The sequence below is a fragment of the Balaenoptera acutorostrata genome, chromosome X (assembly GCF_949987535.1).
Source record: "Balaenoptera acutorostrata chromosome X, mBalAcu1.1, whole genome shotgun sequence".
NCBI lineage: Eukaryota > Metazoa > Chordata > Mammalia > Artiodactyla > Balaenopteridae > Balaenoptera > Balaenoptera acutorostrata.
The window spans coordinates 88749695-88776803 of NC_080085.1; the positions used below are offsets into that span (position 1 = coordinate 88749695).

Consider the following 27109-nt stretch of genomic DNA (forward strand, 5'->3'; position numbering starts at 1 on the left):
CATGGTAAAGCCGCCGCCGCCTCATTATTGTGGTCGACAATTACTTGTGTTAGCCTAAGAAAAAAATGAGTAATAAGAAATTCTACATACTAAAAGCCTTCAAATCAGCCGAGCTCCAGCTCAGAACCAAGTTATTCTCAGGCGGGAGCCCAGCGCGGGAGAAGCTGGAGGAGTAGCGCTCTCGTGGACGTAACGCGTGCCGGCTGCTGACGGGATAACGCCGGGGGAGGGACCCTGCGTCCCTCTGGCCCAGGAGTTTCCGGCTCACGCGCCGTACGGAAGCGTGTTCGGCGCTGGGCTCACGCGCCGTACGGAAGTGTGCTCCGGCGCACCGGAAGCCGCTGGGAGAGAGCGATGGCGGGTTTGACTGTAAGAGACCCTGCGGTGGATCGTTCTCTACGTTCGGTGTTCGGTGAGAGGAATTCTGTGGAGCCAAGCATCGGGGAGGGACAGAAAAAGACAGGGATCGGCGAGCAATGCCCCCCTGCACCTCACAAATCTCCGCGGGAGCTGGTAATGGGTCGGGCTTGCAGCTCGACCTGCCTATCCCGTGGGGTGGCCAGCCTGGTGGACTCGTGGGCAAAGTGATGCTCCCCTTCCCCCGAGGTTTCGCAGCCTTTTCACCATGTGGCTGAGGAAGTTAAACCAGCGTTCAGCTTATATGCGTTTCTCTTTTCATGAGCTTCAATTATTATCCAGAAGTGAGGGCTCATGGCAACTGTCCCATACTACTTCTCACCCCCTGTCCCAGAATACAGGTTGTGTGCTGAGGGTATAGATCCTTGTGTCCACTTCCCGCCCTCTCATAAGGGCTTTCATCCTCTGCTTTTTACCCGTTACATTTTAGTTCGTCATTAGTGGTAGCCACTACCCGGCGTCTTAAGGTGGATTGTAAATAAATGAATGAATGAACGACTAAGACCTCATGGAAGAAATTTTAAAGAGGGTGGAGTCTATTCTGAGTAATCTTTTCAACCAAAATAAGTTGTTTATTTTAAAGTATGTGTGGTGATTTTAAAGCATCTTTTGGAAGGAACATGACAAAACAGTTCAGAATAATTTTTTTTTACGGAAATATAGTTGAGTTACAACAATTTTTAAACATCCTCCAGTACATTCATGGTCATTCTCCTTTGAGTGCGTGTATATGTAGAAATACGGACATATGAGCCGGCTTTAAAAATTATAATATTGACATTTTTAGTAGTTATTGATAAGACTTAAACACCTTCAGGTAAATACTAATGCCTAAATATTTATTTTCACCATAGTTAAGGAAAATCTAACACATGTCAGTTAAGTCTGAGAACTGATACTTAGGAGTGCCTACACCTTTTGTGTTTAGTCTAAGTGGTTTATTTATCTTGTAAATAAAGTCAGCAGACAGGATTGAAATCTTGTCTAAGGGAGTACCCTGGAACCAGGATTGGAGGAACGCTGTATTTGTAACAACTGTATTTGAACCAGTTGTTAAATTTGCAGTGATATATGTAGATACTTTCTCACTAAAGATCTAGGTTACAAACTCAGAATTTTGATATGTTATCTATTTTCTTCCTTAGTGGGGAACATTCCATATGAGGCTACTGAAGAGCAATTAAAGGACATCTTTTCTGAGGTTGGACCTGTTGTTAGTTTCAGGTGAGATCCCCTTTTACCACTTGGTGGAAGTTTCTTTAAAATCACCACAAATTTGGCCCTTAGTAATAATGGCAAGGCTTTTACTGGTGAGTTTTCACGTGCATTCTTCTTGTTTGTTTGTAACAGCTTTATTGAGATGTAATTCACATACCATACAATTCACATTCATTTTTACTAAAAGATACATTTTTTTCACTTAAAAAGATGTGCAAAAAATATTTCAGTGAGACAGAGCGATAAGGTTATTTGTCTTATTTGTCATGATCAAATTAGAACATGGCAATGTTAGTGGGAACCCTGTGTGTATGTAACATTTGTGCCTGACACTTGGTTCTGCTCTCCAGGTTGGTATATGATAGGGAGACAGGAAAGCCAAAAGGTTATGGCTTCTGTGAATACCAAGACCAGGAGACAGCACTTAGTGCCATGCGAAACCTAAATGGGCGTGAATTCAGTGGGAGAGCACTTCGAGTGGACAATGCTGCCAGCGAAAAGAACAAAGAAGAGCTGAAGAGTGAGTATAAACCCAAGCTGTGTGCAACATGAGTTAGTAAAGATGTAACAATGAAGATTTTCCACTTAATGATATGTTTTAGCATCTGCTGAAATGGTTATCAGCCACACAGCTTCTTTACCTGACCCACCTGAGGTGCCTGTATTAGGGAAGTGTGTATCTTTGAGAAATAAGGTAAAGTTGATTTAAGTCCTTCCATTGCCAAGGAGTTCATTTCCAGTTGAAGATGAGTTACAGGTTTACCACGCCATTAGTTATGTTAACTATGTCTGTCATTAGTGTTTGCCACTCCTGTAATTATGTTGCCAGATCTGTAACTGATGGGGTTACTGAGGCATTCTCATGGCTTTTTTCATGAGGTAATAGATCCAGAAATTCCATTTTGAAATTAGAATTTTTTTCTATTTGAAACTTTTGCTTCTGAAATGACTTGTGAAAGGAAATGGATATCCCTAGTCCCTAATTTATGTTAACATTGTTCACCTATACAATCCTGGTCTCAGCTTTCCTTTGAGAGTAGAAAATATACTTTGTCACTTTCCTCCACAGAAATAAAAGACTTGCAAGTCACTTATTTCTTTTCTTTTTTTAAAATATTTATTTATTTATTTATTTTTAGTCGTGTTGGGTCTTCGTTGCTGTGCATGGGCTTTCTCCAGTTGCACTGAGCGGGGGCTACTCTTTGTTGCAGTGCACAGGCTTCTCATTGTGGTGGCTTCTCTTGTTGTGGAGCACAGGCTCTAGGCACGTGGGCTTCAGTAGTTGTGGCACGTGGGCTCAGTAGTTGTGGCACACGGGCTTAGCTGCTCTGTGGCATGTGGGATCTTCCCAGACCAGGGATTGAACCCGTGTCTCCTGCATTGGCAGGCGGATTCTTAACCACTGCGCCACCAGGGAAGTCCTGAAGTCACTTATTTCTAAGCTCCAGAAAATTTAAAGTTATCTACAGGTCCTTACAGCAACCCTGGAAAGTAGATACTTGGAATGATTTAGCTCTTTAATTTGCCTCCTTAATGTTTTTGTACTTTCTTCCCAATCAGGCCTTGGCACTGGTGCCCCTGTCATTGAGTCACCTTATGGAGAGACCATCAGTCCTGAGGATGCCCCTGAGTCCATTAGCAAAGCAGTTGCCAGTCTTCCACCAGAGCAGATGTTTGAGCTGATGAAACAAATGAAGGTAAGAGGAGGCATTAGGTTATGGAAAATCATAGCATATCAACTCTTCAAGGAGTCATTGATGTTAATGGAAATTAACATTGAGTTAATGGAAATGATTTCCTGAGCTCAAATAGAAAGTGTGCCTGTTGACCAACATTTCTTGCACCTTCAGTATTACGTATGTGCACAGTGTATTGTATATTTTGTACAAAGAGCTTTCCATTTTTTGTACACAAACACACCTACACAATCTGGCAGGGTTTTTGTGGCCCATAGATATCAAATGTAGATGTTAAAATGTGGCTTTTTTCCTAAATGGTGGTATTATGGTATTTGAAATGCCTCTTCCTTCTCTTGCCTGCCATGACCAAGATTTTGTGTGCTATGTAAAAACTGATAATAGCTTTAAAAGCCTCTTGAATATTACATTTCTCAGATGGGAATAGCTCTAAATCACTGTCAATTTCTGAGTAATAAGTTTTGAACCTGATGATGAATCTGTTTATCTTCACAGCTCTGTGTCCAGAATAGTCCTCAGGAAGCACGAAACATGTTGCTTCAGAACCCTCAACTGGCTTATGCTTTGCTACAAGCCCAGGTAGTGATGAGAATTGTGGATCCAGAAATTGCCTTGGTGAGTGCTTCTGGTTCTTTTATGGAAATGCTAGGGTAAACCTTGAGTGGGGTGGAAACAGACAGCTCATAGATTTGTCTTTTCACTTTTTAGAAAATTCTGCACCGCCAGACAAATATCCCAACACTGATTGCAGGCAACCCTCAGACAGTCCACAGCACCGGACCTGGCTCAGGATCCAATGTGTCGATGAACCAGCAGAATCCTCAGGCCCCTCAGGCCCAGTCTTTGGTAGGACTTTATCCCTTAACATTTTTTAACTGCCTTGAAAATGTCATTTTCATTTTAGGAGGATATATTGGAAGAAGAATGGTGAGCAGCCAGAGATGATAATTTCAGTTTCCAGGCATAAAAGCAGTTAACAGGGTTGCAGAGTACATGACATCTGAATGAATACAGATTTAGCGCCAAGTTTGTAAAACAGAGATCCTTCCTTTATGCCCTTTTTTTATAAGCTGATTTTGTGTGTATGTGCATGTGTGGCACTGTGGTTGGCACTTTGTTATTCCATATACATTATCTCATTTAATACTTAGAGCAGTTGTATGAGGTCGGCACTCTTCACATCTCCATTCTTACTGATGAAGAAAGTAAAGCTTATTTTCCAAGTGTGACACAAAACCCTGAAGCCATGAAAAATTGGTATATTTGAAAACTGAAAAATTTCTGTACAGAGAAAAAGAAATAAACACCAAAGACAAATGACAAATTGGGAAAAAGTATTTGCCACACACGTGATGGACAGCAGGCTGATTACCTAAGGGCCGTTAGTCATATTCAAGAATGTTTATTGCCACATTTTAATAGTGAAAAATTGGAAACATCCTAAATGTACAGCAATGAAAGAATGGAGAAAATGTGGTATATTTATCCAATGAAATACTCTACAACAGTTAAATAAACTACATGTGTCACCATGAATGACTTTCAAAAATGTAGTTTCATATAGCAGTTAAGATGAACTAGGATACATGGTATCAACACAGGTAACTCAAAAACATAATGCCATACAGAAGTGAAAATAAGTGAATGTGGAAATATTTCCAAAATACAGGATGTATGTGTCTGTACATATCCCAAGAACATGTTGAGTGAGTTGCAAAGAATAAGTTTAGTATGTAATGGTTTACATAAAATTTTGAAACATCTATAAGAATTCTTAAGTGGTTGTCTAAGAAGGGGATACAGGATGCAATGGGGAAGACCATACAGGAGATTTCAATTATATATGTGATTTGTTTCCTAAGCTGTATGGTTATTTTATTCTCTATACAACTTAATATGTCTGAAATTTTTCATATTAAAAAACACCTCCTATAAATTAGTAAGAAAATTACCAATAACCCAGTAGAAAACTATGCAATGGACATGAACAGTTCATAAGAATGGAAATACAAATATATATTAAATGTATGAAAAGTATTCAACCTCAAAATAAGATAAATGTGAATGAGTACAATAAGCTATCATTTTTCACCTGTTAGATTGGCAGAGGTAAACAACTTGGATGGCTCATACAAAGTTATGGTGAGGGTCAGCAAACATCTTCTAAATGGCCAAATAGTAAATAATTTTTGGCTTTGCAGGTCGTGGAATTTGTCTTAACTACTCAGCTCTGCCATTGGAGTGTGAAATGAACCACAGACAGTACATAAACAAATGTGCATGATTGTGTTCCAGTGAAACTATTTATGAAACCAAGCAGTGAGCCAGATTTGGCCCATGGGTCATAGTTTACCATCCCCTGCTCTGATTCAATAAATACTTTTTCAGAAATAGAAAGGAAATAAATTAAGGTCCAGAGAGGTTAACTGCTCCAAAAATAACAATCTAAGTGGCAAATCCAGTATCTGAACCTGATTCTGTCTGACATCATAGCCTGTTTTCTCTTAACCACCTCACTATACAGTTTCCTCTTTTCTATTCTAGAGTTTTGTTTGTGTTCTCTGAGAATATATGTGATTTTTAAAACATTTATGTATATCTTAGTTTTTATTTTTCTATTCCAAGGGACTGCTCAGTTCTTTTGGGAATGCACAAATGAAAACATAACATTCCCTTTTTCTCCAGGAGCTTTAATGTAGCATTAGAAAAATTTTACATCCCCCTCCCAACTAGAATTATTTCTGAGGACAGCGATGAGAAAAGATTGGTCAAAGAAAATTTTCCATCTTAAAAATGTAGACTACCAGCAGTTCTGGTTTTTTTTTTTAAAGTCCTCATTTCTTTCTTCTTGCATTCAAGGCATTTTTTTAAAAAACTTTTACTGCCAGGCCCTCGTCTCTAAGTCAACAAATAGGTGCTATATATGGCCTCACCACACAGATAAGACTTGTCAATCTCTGCTTTTATAATATGGTCTGTCGTAATCGTGTTCTATGTAACCAGGCTCATTGCATGTATTGCAGCTTCTGTTCAAAGTGTGTTATAAATCTAATGCTGCATGAGTCATGCTGTCAGAAAAGGGTATTTGGTAGAATATTTGGGGGTGTCAATTTGAAGAGTTCTTTAAGGTCATAGACTTTGTGTGTTGAGTCTTCACAGAGGCATATACATACTCTGGTTTTTCTCTTGGTCAGAGTGGAATGCATGTCAACGGCGCACCTCCTCTGATGCAAGCTTCTCTGCAGGCTGGAGTTGCAGCACCAGGGCAGATACCAGCCACTGTAACAGGACCTGGGCCTGGTTCCTTAGCTCCTGGAGGTAACGTTTTCATTTAGAATTTTCACCGTTTTGGTATTTTGCTAGAGTTTTGTTATAGCAAATGGCATAGGGTAGCCAAATTACTATGTGGCAACGAGATCTTGATATTAAATTAATGTATAGCTAGGCAGTATATATCCTAGGTGGAAGAAATAGTTGATTTCTCATATACACATCCTATATGTCTGATTATGAGAACAGAGGAAAGAACAGTAAATTGGAAAAGTACAGTAAAATTCCAAGTTAACGAGGGGAAAAATAGAATGAATGGAAACTAGACCAAGCCAGCAAATACAGAGAAAAGGAAATGACATTGTGAAGTAAGTAATAATAAACATAGAGTTAAGGTAGAAGGAATAAAATCTCATATAGTCATTATTCTGCTAAATGTGAATGGACTGAATTCTCCCACTAAAAGCCAGACTGTCAGATTAGGTTAAAAAATACATGCGAGAAAAAAACCAGAAGCAAAATGCCTGGTCACATTTGTTATTATATGTAACAAACATAACATTGGATTTCATGAAATATAATTAGACCAAACAACAAAAGGAAAAAAGAATTCTAAAAACGAATATGTTCACTAAAATTGTGTATATAGGAATTAATATTACGCTTGTAGCTTTTCGTTATTTAACAATCATAACTTAAAAAGTTATGGGTGAGGGCTTCCCTGGTGGCGCAGTGGTTGAGAATCTGCCTGCTAATGCAGGGGACACGGGTTCGAGCCCTGGTCTGGGAAGATCCCACATGCCACGGAGCAGCTGGGCCCGTGAGCCACAACTACTGAGCCTGCGCGTCTGGAGCCTGTGCCCCGCAACGGGAGGGGCCGCGATAGTGAAAGGCCCGCGCACCGCGATGAAGAGCGGTCCCCGCACCGCGATGAAGAGTGGCCCCCACTTGCCGCAACTAGAGAAAGCCCTCGCACGAACCGAAGACCCAACACAGCCAAAAATAAATAAATAAATAAATAAAGTAGCTATAAAATTAAAAAAAAAAAAAGTTATGGGTGAAATAAGTGATTCCTCATATAAAACACCAGTATGAACATATGATGCGTATCAGTATTTAAAGTTTTTTGTACAACAAACTCACTTCTTGTTAATTTATCTAATCTGGGTTAGATTGACTACAACACAACTAATGGGCAATAATTTGGCCTTAAATTGTTCTGGTTTATAGAGAAACCAGTCTAAAGAGCTAAGTTGACAGGGAATGGGAGAAGGGATTTTCAAATAAATTTCAGCAAACTCACGATTTTCACTTATCCTATAGAGTTACCATTAAACTTACATTATCTTTCATTGAAAGAAATAGATTCTGTGTTTTATACATTTTTTTGTGTTATAGGTACCTAGCTTACCTTAAAATATCAGAAGTTGTAATGTGGTCCTACTACACATGACAAGTGTGCAACCCATGACATATGCAGCTCATTACATGAGTTGAAAAACACCCAAACTGGTCTATACCCTGTTCAGTGAGACAAGTACACGTCATGCACTTGGATGTCACAGCAATGTCAAGTTGCTATAAAAGTGTCTACTCTCCATTTCTGTAGTTAACAGTCACGAACTGTTAACATACAGTGTGGATCATTGTCATCTGTAGACCACACTTTGACAAAAAAATCTGTAGACAAAAAATAAGTAAGGATGTTGAGAAATAAAATAATGGAATCAATAAGCTTGATTTAATATAGAGAGGGAGCCTTATATCTTCCGATGGGAGAATATACTCCCCCCCATTAAAAAACGACCTTGTACTTAGCCATAAAATAAAAACAAATTTTTAAATGTAGAGATTTTACAGGCTGCATTCTCTGATTATAAGCCAATAAAGTTAGAAATAAATAATTAAAAGGTGACTGGAAAAAACCTTTACTTGTAAAGTTAAGGAACATATTCTTGGTAATCCTTGAATTAAAGAGGAAATAAAAAATTTATAAATTATCTAAAAGACAACAAAAAGTAGTACACTTCATACAAAAAAGTGCAGGAAATAGTGAAAGAAGTACTTAAAAGAAAATGAATACCCTTAAGTGCCTTATTAAAGAATAAAGGAACTCTGCTAGTTCTAAAGTATTAGAAAAATAATTTTTTAAAAAAACCAAGGTACCAAGAAGAGGGAATTAGTAAATACAAAAGTTGAAAGTAAGTGTAAAAGGAACTTAAATAATTGAATTTTCAAGTGATATTTTTTATGCGTTTGTAGCATTTATAGTTCTGAAGTTATCGAAACTTAAAACTTCACTACAATTTTTGAGATACCCTGTACGAAGCTCTTTGGCAGTTGATGAGAAGGGGGAACAAACTAGTAGAAAAGTAGGCAAAGGAAATGAGTAGGCACTTTATAGAAGAGCACATCATAGAAGAGCAAATCCAAATGGCAACAAAAACATTCATTTATATTCAGGGGATTTCAAATTAAGTAATGAGATTTCACTTTACTTAAACCCATCATACTAGCAAAAGTTTCAGAGATGACACTTAATATTGGTGGGGAGAGTGGTAGTATACATTGCTGGTGGAAATGTGAAGTTTTTCAGCCTTTTAAGAAAGTAGTCTCACATTAAAAATTCATATACACTTTGACCCACCAATTCCACTTCTGGGAAGCTAGTCCATATAGATAAAAGTGCCATTATGTGATAGTGTAGTATGATAAATTACCTATGTTGCCTTCTGCCATTGCTTTCCTCAGATCCTAAATTTTTGTATTGTTTTGATGAGTGGTCTGAATAAATCATAGAATGTTATGGCTAGAAGAGAGCTTTGAAATCATTTAGACCTCAAATGTTAGTGTGTATTAGCATCACCTGAAGGGCTTATTAAAACACAGATTGCTGGTCTCCACACCCAGACTTTCCAATTCAGCAGGTCTGAGGTAGGGCCCTGAGCTTTGCAGTTCTGACAAGTCTCTGGTGATGCTGACGCTGCTGGTCTGCGGACCACATTCTGAGAAAACACTGTTTAGATAAACTCGTTCACTTTACAGATGCGGAAGCCTGAGGGTATGTTAATTTTATCAAATCAGTTGTTCAAAATGACAATTACTTAGTAGCATTGGTAGGGCTAGCAGAGACTCAGGTTCTTAATTCATGGCTCTTTGGTTCCTGGCATGTTAAGTGGGGTAAGAGAATGTGACATGTATTGTACTTGGGTATTTTAGGTGAGTATTAATGACCTGCAAACAGTTCAGCTTGTCTTTTCTCCCCACTCGCAGCATATATTGTTCCTTTGAGGAAAACAGAATTATTGCTATGTGGGAAGGACCAGACAAGGACTTATGGTACATGTTTAGTCTTTGTATAGCAATCATACCCCTGCTGGTTAGAGTAGACCTGTCATTCTCAACACTATTAGACCCAGTGGCTCCTTTTTGTAACATATCTTGCAGTGACCCTTTACTATCCTGAAATGAAATGCACAGGTGACATAGCATACTTAACATGGCTTCCAAAAAACATCAGTATAGTTACCCTAACTATAATATAAAGGAGAAGTAAAAGGAAATTAATTTATAGTAAAAGAATATTATAGGGCTTCCCTGGTGGCGCAGCGGTTGAGAATCTGCCTGCCAGTGCAGGGGACACGGGTTCGAGCCCTGGTCTGGGAAGATCCCACATGCCGCGGAGCAACTAGGCCCGTGAGCCACAACTACTGAGCCTGCGCATATGGAGCCTGTGCTCCTCAACGGGAGAGGCCGCGACAGTGAGAGGCCCGCGCACTGCGATGAAGAGTGGCCCCCGCTCGCCGCAATTGGAGAAAGCCCTCGCACAGAAACGAAGACCCAACACAGCCAAAAATAAATAAATTAATTAATTAATTAATTTAAAAAAAAAAAAAAGAATATTATAAATACGCAAGTACTCAAGCACAACTACACTAGAAAACAATAAATAGCAGTCAGGTGCTTGCACCAATACTATAAAACTAAAAGACAGACCCAGGTATGTTGTTTTGGCAATTCAGATACCACAAGGACTGTTGACGTTGATGATGTGATTTTCTGAATGGTGAAAATGAAAACTCTTGGTAAAGTTCTTAACAAAACAAGATACAATACCCATAATTTACTCAGTAATTGCATTCTTGGAAAATTCAACGTGTGTGTGTGTGTGTGTGTGTGTGTGTGTGTGTGTGTAAAAACTGGGCAAAGAAGCGCTTTGTTTACAAATAAAACAGACAAGTTTTAAGTTCAGATGACTATAAAAAGGTTTCCATTTGTGTGAATCTTTAGCAAGACGTTTGAAAGTTTTGCAAGACAGGGTAATCCTTGATTTTGCGGAACTGTCTCATATGTTGCAGGACATCTAGTATCCCTGTTGGCTTCTCATAAAATGCCAGGCGTGCCCCCACAAATCTTTGTCAAAACTGCAACAGTATACCCACCCATTTACAAAGTACACTGGAAACATTAGTGCCTCCTGTGGGAGGAGGTACGTGGGTAAGTGCCGTTGTTCTATATTACAGAACTCCCTGCCAAGGTTTTGGTAACCAGTGAGATTGTGAATTCTTCTTTAACTCACTTTTCTGTCACCAAAGGCTAAAGTACAGTAACAAACTCCATCTTCTGTATAACTGCATTGTTTAGTGGTAGTTATGATCTTCCTTTATAGGTTTCTGCTTGTGGGGCAGAAAGAGGAAATTTGTTAACTCAGCCACTGTCCAGATTTTTTCCCCACTGTCCTAATTTCTGTTTTTCTTTCCTGCCCTTTATCTTCTAGGAGGAATGCAGGCCCAGGTTGGAATGCCAGGAAATGGACCAGTGTCCATGGAGCGGGGACAAGGTAAATAAATATTAATGTCCGATTAATGTGGACTAGACTTGGAAATGTTCTATATCTGCACTATCAGATATGGCAGCCACTAACCACATGTGGCTATTCAAATATTAAATTAATTAAATTGAATTAAATTGAGATTAGGTAAAATGTAAAACTCAGTTCCTCATTCACAGTAGCCACATTCTGAGTGCTCAGTCGCCGCGTGTGGCTAGTGGATACCATACTGGATATTGCAGATATAGAACACTTCCATCATTGCAGAAAATTCTGTTGGGCAGCACTGTCTTGACTTCTAGTGATTCAGAGCCCAGCTCTACAAGAATTGATGATGAAGCAAATGGATCTTTTGTTTCTATTTAATTTATGTCGCCTTTTCCTGATAGTTTAATGCCTCTACTTACATGTTCTCACTCCCTCTATGGAGATCTGAGTAAGGAATTTTAATTATGACCATGTAATATGTGACTGGGTATGTGGAAGACTAAATTTCAACCCCAGAGAAAACTGGGAGGGGGTCAAAGATCTGTGAAGCCTGCTTGGTAAGTGTATGTTATACTGTGGCAGCAACACTGGATACCACAGTGGCAGCTGCTCCAAAATGTCCACGTTGTTTCTCTATGTTACTGGAGTTTGAAGAAAAGAAAATGCAGTGATTCGGTTGAAACCAACATCAGGAAGAGAGAGAGTGAGAAAACAGAAGAAACTAACAGTAAAACTGAGTGCATCTTATAGGCCATGCACTTTAATTTTCATAAACAACCTTGTGAGTTAGGTGGCAGCACCTCAGTTTTCAGGTGAAGAGCTGGAAGCTCAGAGTTCTGAGTTACTTCCTCAAGGGGACATGGTAAGTAAATACTGGTATCTGAGTAACGTGGCCTGGGCTTGGTGCATTCATCTTCTTTTCCAGCTAATAAGTGGCAGAGCTAAGATTCCAAAGTCTCTGACTCTGAAATCTATCCTCTTTCTGTCAATCACACTGCTTCTGTTTCCTTCCAATGTCTTCCGTTCTTATTCATTGTGTCCTTGTGATGAGAAAGAACTGCTTTGGACAAGTGTAGGGAAGCTTAAGTTACTTCTTATTAGCATATGGTCTATAAGTAAAACCCATTAAAAAAACTTTTTTAGGGCTTCCCTGGTGGCGCAGTGGTTAAGAATCTGCCTGCCAATGCAGGGGACACGGGTTCGAGCCCTGGTCTGGGAAGATCCCACATGCCGCGGAGCAACTAAGCCCGTGAGCCACAACTACTGAGCCTGCGCGTCTGGAGCCTGTGCTCCGCAACAAGAGAGGCCGCGATAGTGAGAGGCCCGCGCACCGCGATGAAGAGTGGCCCCCGCTTGCCGCCAACTAGAGAAAGCCCTCGCACAGAAACGAAGACCCAACAAAGCCAAGAATAAGTAAATAAATAAATAAATATTTGAAAAAAAAAAAAACTTTTTTAAATTTATTTATTTTGGCCACGCCATGTGGCTTGCAGGATCGTAGTTCCCCAACCAGGGATTGAACCTGGGCCACGGCAATGAAAGTGCTGAGTCCTAACCACTGGACCGCCAGGGAATTCCCCAAAACCCATTTTTTTTTAAGCAAAATACTAAGATATAGGCCTATGCACTATACTCCTTGTCTATGGTTTGTATACTGATATTGGTTGCTTAAGTGACAGAGCTAATAATCTTGTCAGGCAATTGACAGTGGAACAAGCTCTTCGTCCAGACGTCTCATCTGAGCAGACCATGCTTTTATGCTGTTGTGCCCCACCCCCCTCGGCCGCTATCAGTAGATCGTGTATGTGCCCCAAAGTATTTTTGCAGTAGTGAGAAGGAATTAGAAGTTTCAGTCATACCTCTACCTCTCCCCCAGCCATCAATAAATCAAACTTTGTTTAATACATACTTCCAAAAGACATCTTCCTTCTTGATACAGTTATCTTCACCTTTCTGGTCAAAAGTTAACAAAGGGAAATGACTTGAGTTTTGAAGGTATATCAAGGATGTCTTCATGAAGAGACAAAATGAGACTTTTCTTTTATACTTTTCCTTTAGTACCCAGCAGAGGAAGCAAGAATCTTTCGTTTGTACCCAGTTTGTCATTCTTTTCCTGCAATCCATGCTTCTTTTACACATTTGTAATGTTGAAAAGAGACAATGAGATGTTTAAGAAGAGACTTTTTCTTGCCTTCTGCCACCTTTGTTTAGTGTTGGCGCCCTTGTCATCTTATTAGTCTTTATTTGCTGATGTCGTGATGTTTGTTTATCAAAAACTTACAGTGGCAGAGTACTTCTTGAGGAGTAATATTCTCTTTCTTTGTCTAAAGTTCATTCACTGCATTTCCCCATTTAATAGCAGAAATTTTTGTGCTTTAAATTATGACAAAAATAATACGGTGCCACTTCTGTTAATGGGCTTTTCCAGAATAAATCTTGCCTTCCAGATTCAGTGCAATTTCTTTCATTTTTTGCTTATGAAAATATGTTTACCTTCTTTGCCTAACTGGAGTTTCAGAAGCATCCCTTTTATATTTTGTTTCTCTTTTTCATAGTATCATAAGATTTAAGGGGAATCCTAGTAGGAGAGGTGTAAATTGAAAGTGGCTGGTTATTCCTGCCCAAATAAAATCAGTGGCCCACACGTTTTACCTTAGGAAGCAATCTCATCAAAGCAGAACAGTTTCAGATCCCAAAGAAGCTCATATAGTTTAGGAAGATTTTGTAGCCCAGGGCAAGCTAATGAACTCTTGGCTCTTTAACTTATATGTGTAAATCTCCAGTGTCTGTGTGCCTCTGCATGTGTGCGCAAGCTATTTTAAGTGTCTGTTCTTTCTCCTTTTGAACTTACTGCTCACCTAGGAACCCTACAGCACTCGCCCGTGGGACCCACCGGGCCTGCATCAATTGAGCGAGTTCAAGGTACCCATTGTATCTGCGGGTTTCCTTTTGCTTGTGGTGTTCAGGGTGGGACGTTGAGAGGTCAAGGGCTGCTTGGCAGTCATCCTCACGTTCGGAACCCAAAAGGGTAGTGTTTTGGGTTTTTTGTTTTTTCATTTTTTCCTTTTGGGGCCACAAGCCTAAGATTGACCTCTTCACACAGGGCAGAGAACATGGATGATATGGGCATCTGTCTGAGGCTGTACTCCCTCCCTACTGGTGTCAGGAGGCTTGGATGGAATAGCAGTCTGTAAGGAGACAGCAGGTTCTTGCAGAGCCATGGCAGTGTTCACATATGCCAAGACCCTACCTCTCTTTTGTGACTCTGGTCCTTGAAGTAAGATTGATTATAAGCAAAGCCAGAAGCCTAAGTTTCTTCAGGTTGCAGCGCTAGGCCTTGGCAGGTTGCTCCCCAGTTTGTTCTTTACATAATTCCATCCATACCTCTGACATGGAACAGATTCTGCCTACACCCTGCTTCTGTTCTTGAGCTGCAAGAGAAGTCTGTTGTGGTGAGGTTTCACCCACTCTAAGGGGTCTGAACTATGTTGTCAGTGGTATATAGAGTCATTTCTTCTTGCCTTACATGTCCTTCACAGCAGTACCTCCCCGTTTGTTTCCCTGTCAGTGCCGATGCAAGACCCCAGAGCAGCTATGCAACGTGGGCCCTTGCCTGCCAACGTCCCAACTCCTCGAGGTTTGTTGGGAGACGCTCCAAATGACCCACGCGGAGGCACTTTACTTTCTGTAACTGGAGAGGTAGAGCCTAGGTAAGCACTGACACAGAAGGAAAAGACTGGAGGAATCAGAATTTCCCCTTGCTTTGAGAACCAAGTCTTTTCATACCAGTTGTGCCTGTTTGCTTACTTCAGAAGATAAATAGGGCTTCCCTGGTGGCGCAGTGGTTGAGAATCTGCCTGCCAATGCAGGGGACACGGATTCGAGCCCTGGTCTGGGAAGATCCCACGCGCCGCGGAGCAACTGGGCCCGTGAGCCACAACTACTGAGCCTGAGCGTCTGGAGCCTCTGCTCCGCAACAAGAGAGGCCGCGATAGTGCCAGGCCCGCGCATCGCGATGAAGAGTGGCCCCCACTCGCCGCAACTGGAGAAAGCCCTCACACAGAAACGAAGACCCAACACAGCCAAAAATAAACATAATAAATAAATAATAAATAAAAATTAAAAAAAAAAGATAAATAAATATTCATGGCCATTGTCCAAGATGAAGCACTTCCTGGGCAGAACTATGTAGTTGAGTATGTCATTTTGAACTAACCATTGCTACTCCATCCTCAGAAATTGGAAATTCTAGCACACATGTCTAAACAGGAAAAACTTATATTGCTTATTGTTAGTAGTAATACTAGTAATAGCAATAATAATAATAATTGATATTAGTGGGGATTATGCCTCTCAATCTGCTCTGAGTACTTTACTGAGATCATCTCACTAAATCCACACAACAGCCCTGTGAGATTGATATTGATATCAGTCCCATGTTACAGATGAAGAAACTGAGACTTAGAGAAGTTAAGCAAATGTGCCCAAGATCACACAGCTAATAAATGATAGAGCCTAGATTTGAACCCATACAATAACCCATGTTCTTAAGCACCCTACTGCGTATTCATTATATATAATGGATATCCATTCATTCCTCCTTAATTTGAGTGCCCTGACCAAATACGAAATTCTAGAATACATGGATTTACATCTCAATAGCTTTTCTTTGACCTGTTTTGTGTTATTCTCTTAGCATTTGTAGACTGATGTTTGCATCAGCTCTTTATCTAATTGTACTGATCTTCTGGTTGACACTTTTTTCTTATTGTTTTGTTCTGTTTTGAAATATAACATTTTTTTCTCCGTCTCTAGAGGTTACCTGGGACCACCTCATCAGGGTCCGCCCATGCACCATGTCCCTGGCCATGACAGCCGTGGCCCACCCCCACATGAGATGCGGGGAGGGCCATTAGCTGAGCCCAGACCTCTAATGGCAGAGCCAAGAGGACCCATGCTAGATCAGAGGGGTCCACCATTGGATGGCAGAGGTAAGGGGAAACCACGTCACAAGACTGACTGGTAGTTGTGGGCTCATGATGAACGTGCTGTCTTAGGCTCCAATCTGGGATACAGAATGCTTTATTTGATTGTTGGTTATTCTTGCAGTAAAGGTGGGTAGCTACCCAGTGGTTTTCTTGCAACTGTTTTTATAGGTGGAAGAGATCCCCGAGGCATAGATGCACGAGGGATGGAGGCAAGAGGATTAGATGCTAGAGGATTGGAAGCCCGTGCGATGGAGGCCCGTGCGATGGAGGCTCGTGCAATGGAGGCCCGTGCAATGGAGGCCCGTGCAATGGACGTCAGAGGGATGGAGGCCAGAAACATGGATACAAGGGGCCCAGTCCCAGGCCCTAGAGGCCCTATACCTAGTGGAATCCAGGGTCCCAGTCCAATCAACATGGGGACAGTTGGCCCCCAGGGATCCAGACAGGTATATGTAACACTCACTTCTCACTTCTATGTGAAATCTTGATCTATTCAGGAATTGATTATTGAGGCTGATTATTACTGCTTTCTGATTTGGGTTGTTTTCTCAGCTCTTTGGGGAAGATTAGAATCTCCCTTCCTTTAGTTTCTCTGTTCCTTAGGGTGGTGGTTTTCTGACTACCAGGATTATAGTCCAAAAGTGTAACCTTGTCCCACAATTTCAAATTCCATTCAGAGCAGAATCCCTGATTTTAGGGGATAGAGAGCACATCAGTAGAATCTAGGCATGGATAATTTGAAAAATCTCCCCCAAATGATTCAAATGTATAACCCTAAGAACCACTGCATTAGAGCATATGAAGAGCTATTAGTGGTCATTTAGCTGATCTTAGGTTTGCAGAAATCTATTTTAATTTACTTTCATCACATAGCCTAAAGTGAACAGTGGAGTTGAAAGGCAGTTTACTAATGCGTGTCTTAAAAGCTGTGCAACTAAATTCTTATCTCTTCTTTCTCTTTATTTGGCTTTCTCCAGCTATGTGTAATGGTGGTCTATGATTGTCTATGTGTTCTCATCTCCATCCTTTTTACCCTCCAGTTGGTTGTGGGGAGGTAGTACATGTGTATCTTCCCTCTGAGTTTGGTTTGTTTTGTTTTGTTTTTCCGCTAACACCTTCGTTTCACTCTAACCCTTCCACCTTCATTTTTCCTCAATGTGACTTCCTCCTTCCTCTATGTACTTCTTTATCTCTTCTCTCTTCCATATGCTTCTGTGCCTTACTTCCCCTTTGTGTGTGTGTGTGTGTGTGTGTGTGTGTGTGTGTGTGTGTGTGTGTATGCACAAGAGAGAGAACTGTATTGTCAGAGCTGGAATGGAGCATGTCAGTCACCCAGTTCTCTCATTTTATAGGTTTGGAAACTGAGACCCAAGAATTCAGGTGACTTATCCAAATTCACACAACTAAAAAGTGGCAGAGCAAGGAATAGAACCCACTATTTTTTCCGCTATGCTACTCTGTCTTGTTATCTGCACGTTGTATATGTGTGTCTATCCCTCCTCTCTAATATGAAATATGAATATGTTGTTTTCTGGTATGTGTAGGAAAAAACTGTTTTCTATTGTTTTTCAAGTTTCACTTTAAAAAAATGTGTTTGTGGGCTTTGATTTTTATCATACCCTCTATGGTCAGTAGCCTCATAATAAAAATGGGTTTTATGCTTTCAGTCAGTCGTTCAACACATATTTATTGAGCACCTACTATGTACCAGACAGAGCTATAGATACTGGGGATATAGCAGTGTGAACAAAACGAAGTCCTGCCCCCATGGAGCTTATATTCTAGTGGGGAGATAAATAACAAAGAACTACATGATGTCCTTATATAGTTCTGTCAATAATTCTTTGGAGAAAGATGTCAAAAATAATGGTTGGAAGACCATGTATCAATAATTTCTTGCTCCTTTATCTGCTAGTACTCGAACTCATTACTCTAATATTACGTTTATTATAGTTTTCATTAGTAGATTCTATAAAGCCAATTAGATCTGAGGTAGAGAAAATAATTTTACCTTCAAACTTTTTAAAAATTGTTTAATATGTTTACTTATAAATAAATATATAAAATACATTCACTCATGTACAAAAGATACACAGTAAGAACCTCACTTCCTCCTCATACCTGTCTCCCTTGTGACCCCCATCTCCTATAATCACTTTTATTATAATGCATCTTTCTAGCAAATAAGAATATATATTCTTATTTTTGCAAATATGAATATACATGTATTCTTACTTTTTCCTCCTTTCACTGTTCTGCACCTTGTTTTTTAACCTAACTATGTCCTTAACTCATAATTTTAAATCAAATTTTGAAATTAACTTCAGTCCACCTTGTTGGAAACTTGTTGGTAAAAGGCTTATTATTACTAGGGTGATTATATAACTTACTATCCAAACAGGGACACATTTGAGAGTGCTGTTAGTAATTACTGTGGGGCAGAAGCTTAAACTGGGACTGTCTTAGCAAACCTGGATATGTGGTCAGCTGTATTATTACTTGAGAGCCTAGAACAGGCTCTTCTGGAAACTTTAAATGGCCATTATTAAATGGTTAGATCACATTACAGTACCTCAAATTAGTATTGACTGAAGCTTCAAAAAGGTTATTCTCATCCATTTTTCAGGTCTGTAACAGCTCATTAAGGTTCAGACTGGTCTCCGGATTCAGTATTGATAAAGAACAGAAAGTGATAATATTCTAGCAATCGGTACAAAGCTGTACTAATGCTTCATGTCTCTGGTGTCTTTGGGAAATTAGTTAATGCATCCAAATGAATGTTCCAGATAATAGAATTATTCAACCAAGTTTTTAAACTATTGTAATGAAAAATCATTTATAAAGTGTACTATACTTCCTTCTCTTCTTAAACAGGATACAAAAAATTATTTTGATAATTTTTGATTACTCAGGGTCATCATTAAATGTACCCATTATTGTATAGGCTATGATAGAAAGCATAGCATCTCCTGTTTTGGTTTCTGGTATCCTTCACTGTCAGTTTGTCACCTGGCTCTTCACATTGCTGTCATGATATCTGCTCCTAATGGTTTATCCACATTTCTTTCATGCTTTGCTGCTTCTCATCTGCTGGGGAAGCAGGTAACATGTTTGTTAACAATTTGTATTTAATAAGAGTACCACCTAAGCTCTGGGTGAATGCCTGAGTGTGAACATAAATCCAGCATAGGGACCTTTTAACAGTTATTCTAGGTGCTCTGAGGCCTTTTCCTTGGGTTCTGGTTGTCTTCCAAAACATTGAACCCGTCGAAGATCTTAAGTACCAGTAAGCATGATATAACTGCACTTTGTTAACTCAGGTCAGTCGTGTTTCTTGGTCTGTATGTAACAGAAAGCAACTGCTGCATATTCTCTGAGGAAAGTCATAAAAAGCAAATGTTGGGCTAATAGTAGTCCTTTCCCTGGAGGCCTTCCCATCTCCTCTCTGCCTCTGCCCTTATGATCATCTCTGCCTTACTTGTGGCATAGGGCCTGTGTCTGATTGAACTAGAGGTAGGCGGTATCCCTGTGACTGTAGCTTCCCCAGTGGACCAGCATACATTATTCTAGACTCTGTCGGCTTTCGTTTCTGTTTCCACTGTGTGCTAGTTTCTAGAATGCTCTCAGTTTCCGCTGTGCTTATGTGGCTGAATTTTGCTTGATTCGATGGTATCCACTTGTGCCGTGTGATACTTGTTGATGATGCTGGAGCTATTGTAAGAAATTTGTCAACTTGCTAGTTGATCTCTGGCTAAACCCTGCCTTCTGCTGATGCTAACAGTAGGAAATGATCTTCAGAGTCATTAATTTGCTTTTTTAACTCATATCCACAATCAGGTATTTTTTCACTCATATCCACAATCAGGTATTTTTTCACATTGCTGTTATTACTGGCTTCTGGTTACCTAAATGAGAAGTACCGAAAATCTCTCTTCATCTCTCTCTGTGCACATAGGTCCCAGTCATGCAGGGAGCGGGCATGCAAGGAGCGAGCATTCAGGGTGGAGGCCAGCCTGGTGGCTTTAGTCCTGGCCAGAACCAAGTCACTCCGCAGGACCATGAGAAGGTAAGTAATGCTGTCCAGCTGCCTCCATATGCACAAGTCTTTTGGAGTCCTCTTTTCACAGTCACCATGTGGAGGTCCTGGGTCTTCAGAGTCCCTTTGGAAATGATGTTTTTACTCTTAGAACTCTTTATGATCTTGTCACCTGGAAATCTGTGGGCTTGGTCCTAAAATTCTTAAATGGATGTATGTGAATGGCGGCTTATCTTACATTTCGACTCATCTGCCAGTAGATTTTTTGTGTGCAGGCCTGATTGACCTGGAAATCCAAATCCCTTTCTTCCTCCCTTTTTTACCTTATCCCTAAAAACAATAGCAGATTCCCCATGAGCATATCTTTCTGTTTCTATATTTGACCATTGTAGGGAGCTTATATCTGATGGAAAGGCTAAAACTTGTGAAAAGGAGAAACTTTTTTTTTAATTTATTTTATTTTTGGCTGCATTGGGACTTCGTTGCTGTGCGCGGGCTTTCTCTAGTTGCGCGAGCGAGGGCTACTCTTCGTTGTGGTGCGCGGGCTTCTCATAGCGGTGGCTTCTCTTGTTGCAGAGCACGGGCTCTAGGCACGTGGGCTTCAGTAGTTGTGGCACGCAGGCTCAGTAGTTGTGGCTCGTGGGCTCTAGAGCACAGGCTCAGTAGTTGTGGAGTATGGGCTTAGTTGCTCTGCAGCATGTGGGATCTTCCCGGACCGGGGCTCGAACCCATGGCCCCTGCACTGGCAGGTGGATTCTTAACCACTGTGCCACCAGGGAAGTCCCAGGAGAAACTTTTAAAGCAGGATTAAAAACTGTAGACTTCCCAGGGCTCACAGGTGTCACCTTAGTCTGTAAGAATTTGGGGTTCATGAGGGTGTCTGTTTTGAGTCTTCTGATCTTAGGCATTGTACTTGTGTTTTTCATTGTGCCTTTTCTCACCAGCTGGTTTTGGTTTTTTCTTTGGTTTGGTTTGATTTTTTTTTTTTTTGGCCTGCTGTTTTTTGTGTGTGAACTATCCTTCCTCTATCCTTCCTTTTTGGACAGAAGCTGGTGGTGTTTTTTTAGCTGCCATCATTAAAACTCACTACCTTTTTTTCCTCTGCACAGGCTGCTTTGATCATGCAGGTTCTTCAACTAACTGCAGACCAGATCGCCATGCTGCCTCCTGAGCAGAGGCAGAGTATCCTGATCTTAAAGGAACAAATACAGAAATCTACTGGAGCGCCTTAAAAGGTGAGCAGACTTACCCTGCCTGAGTCAGACAAGCTCCTCGTGCATTTGGGATATATACTTTCAAGCTTAACCAACAGGACTCTCCAAGGCCTGCACTCCTCTTGGCTAGACCCTTCACCCTTCAGTAGCTCAGTCCCTATCATGACAGGGGAAGGCAATAGGCATTTGTTCAGTTATTGAATGGATTGTAATCTAATTTAACCTTTCTTTCCTAATGACAAAAGTGACGTATGATCAATTTAACCAAATTAATCAAATACAGAAATGTAGAAAGTTCAGGGTAAAAGCTCTGCCCTCTCAATCTCATTCCCTAGACATAACCCCTAAATATAGTTTGATCGTATATTCCTCCAGAATCAGTTGTTATTTTATTCCAAAATAAAATAACATAAATAAAATAAATAAAATATTTCCCCATCAAAATGAAGAAAATACAAACCATTTCAATAAAACGTATAAGCATTCAGTTTCCAGTATTTATTTTACATTGAATACTTTGAGGTTAAACTATTACAGCACATAATTTAAGGTAGTGAATGTCCACCATCGCCATCAGTCCCTGTACATTTTAGAGGTTGCTGTACACTGCTGCCCTTATTTTTCTTGCTCATCAGTCAGGTAAAAAGGAACATAGTCATGTGACCTAAATTGATTACATGTATTGGCGTTTCTTTTTAAAAAATTTTTCCCCAACATCTTGTATTTCATAAACAATTCTGCTTTCTAAGAACAGTTTAAAATGTACATTGTCCCAATATCAGTTGGAATATCACATTTTGAATTTCTGCTTTTTATTCCATCTTTATTATAATTCCCATCCATGTATTATCATATGATATGACAGTGAACTCATTTACACTAACTAGCAGTCTTTACTAAATATATTGTAATTTAATCCATATTTGTAATGTTGTTAAAACATCCAAACTGGAAATGTGCATTATATCTGTATCTAGACTTTAAATGACTGACCTTTAATGGGAAGCTGTTGTAGATGGATGGAGTAGACTTTCAGTATGACCAGCACTTTTAGTCCAGATACCCAAGGCATTCAATTTTCTTCAGTAAAAGTATAGACTATTATAGACCTATAAAAGTATAGACCTGTTATATTCAGAGGAATAGATATATAAAAAAAAAACAACTATTCCTCTCTTTTACTTTTCCTAATGTATTTATGCCAGAGAAGGCATTCCCTACAATGTGAGGAAATTATGTTTTGGGATAGTAGAGGTAAAAATGTTTCTGAAAGTTCTTTCATTGTGTATTCTTGCTTATAAGATATCTCATTTTAAAGCCTTGCACATAAACCACAGGGCAAGGTTTTTTGTTTTATCTTTTATTTTGAGATAATTAAAAATTCACAGGAAGTTGGGAAAGTACTACAAAGAACCTTGTGTACCCTTCCCCTAGCTTCCCACAATGATAACATCTTGGGAAGCTGTTGTACACATACCTTTTTGGTTTATAGTGCAAAAGGAAGAAATTGACTTTGGTACCTTACCGTTAACTAGACTACAGACCTTATTCACCTTTTACCATTTTTACTAAACCTGCATTAATATGTGTGTGTGTGTGTGTGTGTGTGTGTGTGTGTACGCACACATAGTTCTGTGCAGTTCTGTGTATGTAGTTCTATGCAGGGAAGGTTTTAATGTGTATTTGCTGGTATTTGTGCATACTGTAGCCGAGATGTTGGCTCTCCCTCCGTCCTATACCTTGCTCATTGTGATCCAGCTCTGCTGTCACTGACAGGCTTATGTACCATTACCATCAGGTCAGTGGTTCTCAACCAGAGGCAGTTTTGCCCCCTACACGACATTTGGAAATGTCTGGAGACATTTTTGGTTATCACAGCTTTAGGGGGTATGGTGTGCTACTGGCTTTCAGTGGGTGGAGACCTGAGATACTGCTAAACATCCTGTAATGCACAGGACATCCCCCAATAACAAAGAGTTCTCTGGCCCTAAATGTCAGTAGTGTTGAGGTTGAGAAACTCCGCTGTAAGGGATGATTACTTTGGGGAAGCAAGAGGCAGACACCTTAGGGATCTGTCCCTGGTGATTTGCTCATATGTGTAGCCTCCCTCCCCCACCTTTAAATTTTTTTTTCCTGATGTTTGGGGAAGAGAACTTTGTCTCCACTTCTGATGGCTTTCTCCCAACTTTTCCTTACAGGTTTTCAAAACTACCTGGCGACAAATCTGGAAATTAATTCCATACCTTTGTTGAAATGTTGCAAAAAGATGGATACTTCATCCTAACCCTTGAATGACTCAAATTGGTGCCAGGTGGAGGACTCCCATCACCTTCTCTCAGAACAAAATCAGTTCATTCTGTTGTCTTAGTTTGTATGTTTTCTGTGACTTGAAATAAACTTTGAACACAATTTTAGTATACTGCAAATTGATATACATGACCTTTTTGCTTTTAAAAGGGTGAAACCTTACATGTGTTTTCTACCCTTACTGCAGTATTGAACTTTAATATTATGTTGCCATAGCTCTGTTTTTCCTTTTAAGTTAACCATTTATTCTTCTTGATGATATTTGAGAATTTCTCAGAAACAGTGTTTTCTGGAACTTAGTTTTTGCTTAGTTTGCTTCCAACAGGAATAATATTTGCCCTTTGAGAGCTTGCTAGAACTTCTGAGTCTACTGGGAGACAATAGCATGTGCTTAGAGCTGTAAAATGGTCAGAAGGCCAACAATGCAAAGAGCCTACCTAGGAGAGCAGTGTATTTAGTTTAGAAAAATCCAAATATCAAAATGTATTTTTTGGTCAGTACCAAGTCTATTCACACGCATAGTTCAGAGTTAAGACAAAGATAATGTATGATCACTGGTTTGAGTGTGTCAACAACACAAGAGACTGTTGACATTTTCTTGTCTGTTTTAAAACTCTTCAGTCTGGGTAGTCAACCTTAAAAGTTAAGAAAGCCACTAATTTTTCACATGTTCAAGGTGAAATAAACACTGAACAGAAATCAAACAAAATACATTTCATCCTGCCTTCTAAATAATTACTAACCTACAGCCCTACCCAGTAACCAAATTTATTCTAGGAAACTAAAACATAGAAACTCTAAAACTTTTACATTTTTCTCATTTATTTTAAGAGGACCAAATGTAGAGCATAAGCTGTCAGATTGCCCATTAGGCCTGCCCCTGCCTGCTTCCTTTCAAATAGGTGTGAACATAATCAGTGCCACTGGCTCTAACCTATTGCTCTTCCAGCCTAGTATTCTCTCTCTCATAGTGGCATTAAGGAGAAACATGATTTCTCTCCATCAGGCCAACCTCAAGAGGTTAAGAGGTGCCTTAATAATTAGTAAAGTTCCACTGGAACTACTCCTGAGCCTATTTATGTTCTCAGAGTCCTAGCCTCTGGGTTAGGATTATGGTCAAGTGAATTAAAAGCCTGCCATAGGCTTAGAGAATGTAATAGCATATTGCTTACCTGTGAAGCAAAAGAATGCAAAGATAATCAACTTTATGAGAGACATTAAAATTGAGGGATTTTCTACTCTGATATATAAACATTTACTGCAACAAAAATTTGCTGAACAAGATACTTGATATTACAACCTAGGAAGAAAAACTTGCTCAAAACAGCTGAGGAGCTTTCTGGGTATCTTGCTCATCCCCAGTTCAGGCTTAGATGTTGATTATGTGTAGGATTTATTATCATTACCTTTTCTGCCTACTTCCATGAATATTCTAGGCCTTGATATGTTGTTGATTTTAGCAGCAGTCATATCTTGAAGTGTCAATATATTTAGACATTAAGACTAAGAGTACAGCCTTTCTCCTTAGGAACTCATTATAAGTTTCAAGAACACTAAGATTCCAAATCAGACTCACTGAAGATCAAACTATAATTTGGTCAGCAGTTGTCTAGTAGGAACCATATCATCAAGGTTCCATTGTGCATGTTCCTAAAGCCTTATTAAATTTAAATTAGCTGAAATCCGGGAAATTGGTAACAGCAGGGGTATCCCAATCTATTCCCATGGAAACATCCATTAGTATTTTTTCCTGATGTCCAGTTAATAAATGAAACACAATTAGCTACCATGAGTTCATGACCTACCTTTATTTTGTTCAAACTAGTGACTGAAAAAATTGGTTTTACTAATCTTTCAAGTCATGTAGGTTTCTGGATAATTAGAAACAGTCATTTATTCATTTTTGCTCACTTAATGGTAGAGAAATAGGTGCTATAATGTTGATTCAGTAAAAACATTCTTGTAAATCCAGTGATTTGAATTGTCTTTGGGCACAACAAAATGTGGATTATTTTTCCTCTTGTAAGGGCCCCGATCTTCTTTCCTTCTACTGTTTCACTGTGACTACTGACATCCCAGAGCCAGGTGGATGGAAGAAATAAAAAGCATTTCGATAGGAGAAAGAAAAGGCATTTTGCTGATGTCATTAGGTGAATGATTCCTTAATGAATAGGTACGTACGAGCCAAAAAATGTGTTGTCAAAATTTTAAATTATCTTTTTTGAAGACTAGACATTAATAAACCCCCTTGATAAAAATGGCAGTAAAGAGTCCTTGTTGACTAAATAATCATCCTAAGATGGAGTTCAAGTTTTCACAATTATTTCCAACAGAACAATGCAAGCTAATGACAACATAACTGACTTTCAATTATAATACAATTTCAATTACGATTAGCATACTTTCAAGATTTTCTTTCCCAAATGGAGAGCCTAGGTAAAGTAACAAAAGATTTATTCATTAAGCAAAGAAGAAAATCCTTCATTTTTTGACAAGCAAAAATAAGTAAAGCATAAATTGCTGTTCACACTGGATAAGACCATGTTTAGCAGTAAGAATGTACATAGTGTTATATAGGGATTGGGTTCTTGGTAATTCTATGTTCGTTGTTTTACTATTTATGCTTATTATTATGTTTTGTCGTTAATTCTTTAATAAATTTTTATTTTAAAAAATCACCCTACTTAGAAATCTTCTTTGCGGGTGGGAGGGAGAGGAGAGTGTGACCCAGAGTCCAGGAGACAGTAACACTTGGAATCAACAAAATCACCTGGGGTTAAATTGTGTAACTGTCAACCACGTCTCCTATCAAGCCTTGCTTCAATCATGGCATTCCAGAAGGATTTACAGTTGTTTTCCCAAGAAAGGATCCATGGGCTTTGCAGTTATTGTGACTTCTGAAGTTCTTAGGTCCATGAAGCTCAGTGATGACAGAAGTTGAGCCCAATCAAAAAAGAATACCAGGGCTTCCCTGGTGGCACAGTGGTTGGGAGTCTGCCTGCCAATGCAGGGCACACGGGTTCGGGCCCTGGTCTGGGAAGATCCCACATGCCGCGGAGCAACTGGGCCCGTGAGCCACAATTACTGAGCCTGCGCGTCTGGAGCCTGTGCTCCGCAACAAGAGAGGCTGTGATAGTGAGAAG

At 39.7% G+C, this 27109-nt stretch overlaps 1 protein-coding gene across 2 annotated transcripts; it reads left to right on the top strand.

The window, feature by feature from the left end:
* Nucleotides 1-278: 278 nt before the first annotated feature.
* On the top strand, nucleotides 279-26638 carry CSTF2 (cleavage stimulation factor subunit 2). Of its 2 annotated transcripts, XM_007181447.2 has the most exons (15): nucleotides 279-412; nucleotides 1563-1641; nucleotides 1986-2155; nucleotides 3196-3332; nucleotides 3828-3947; nucleotides 4041-4178; nucleotides 6527-6650; nucleotides 11380-11442; nucleotides 14284-14343; nucleotides 14990-15131; nucleotides 16237-16412; nucleotides 16578-16855; nucleotides 20365-20475; nucleotides 21555-21680; nucleotides 23858-26638. In XM_007181447.2, exons 1-14 carry the CDS (start codon nucleotides 355-357, stop codon nucleotides 21675-21677), a joined length of 1779 nt encoding a protein of 592 aa, XP_007181509.1. In that variant the 5' UTR covers nucleotides 279-354; the 3' UTR covers nucleotides 21678-21680; nucleotides 23858-26638. The 2 variants fall into 2 exon arrangements, with proteins under 2 accessions (XP_007181509.1, XP_007181510.1); XM_007181448.2 differs by lacking the exon at nucleotides 14284-14343.
* Nucleotides 26639-27109: the final 471 nt, after the last annotated feature.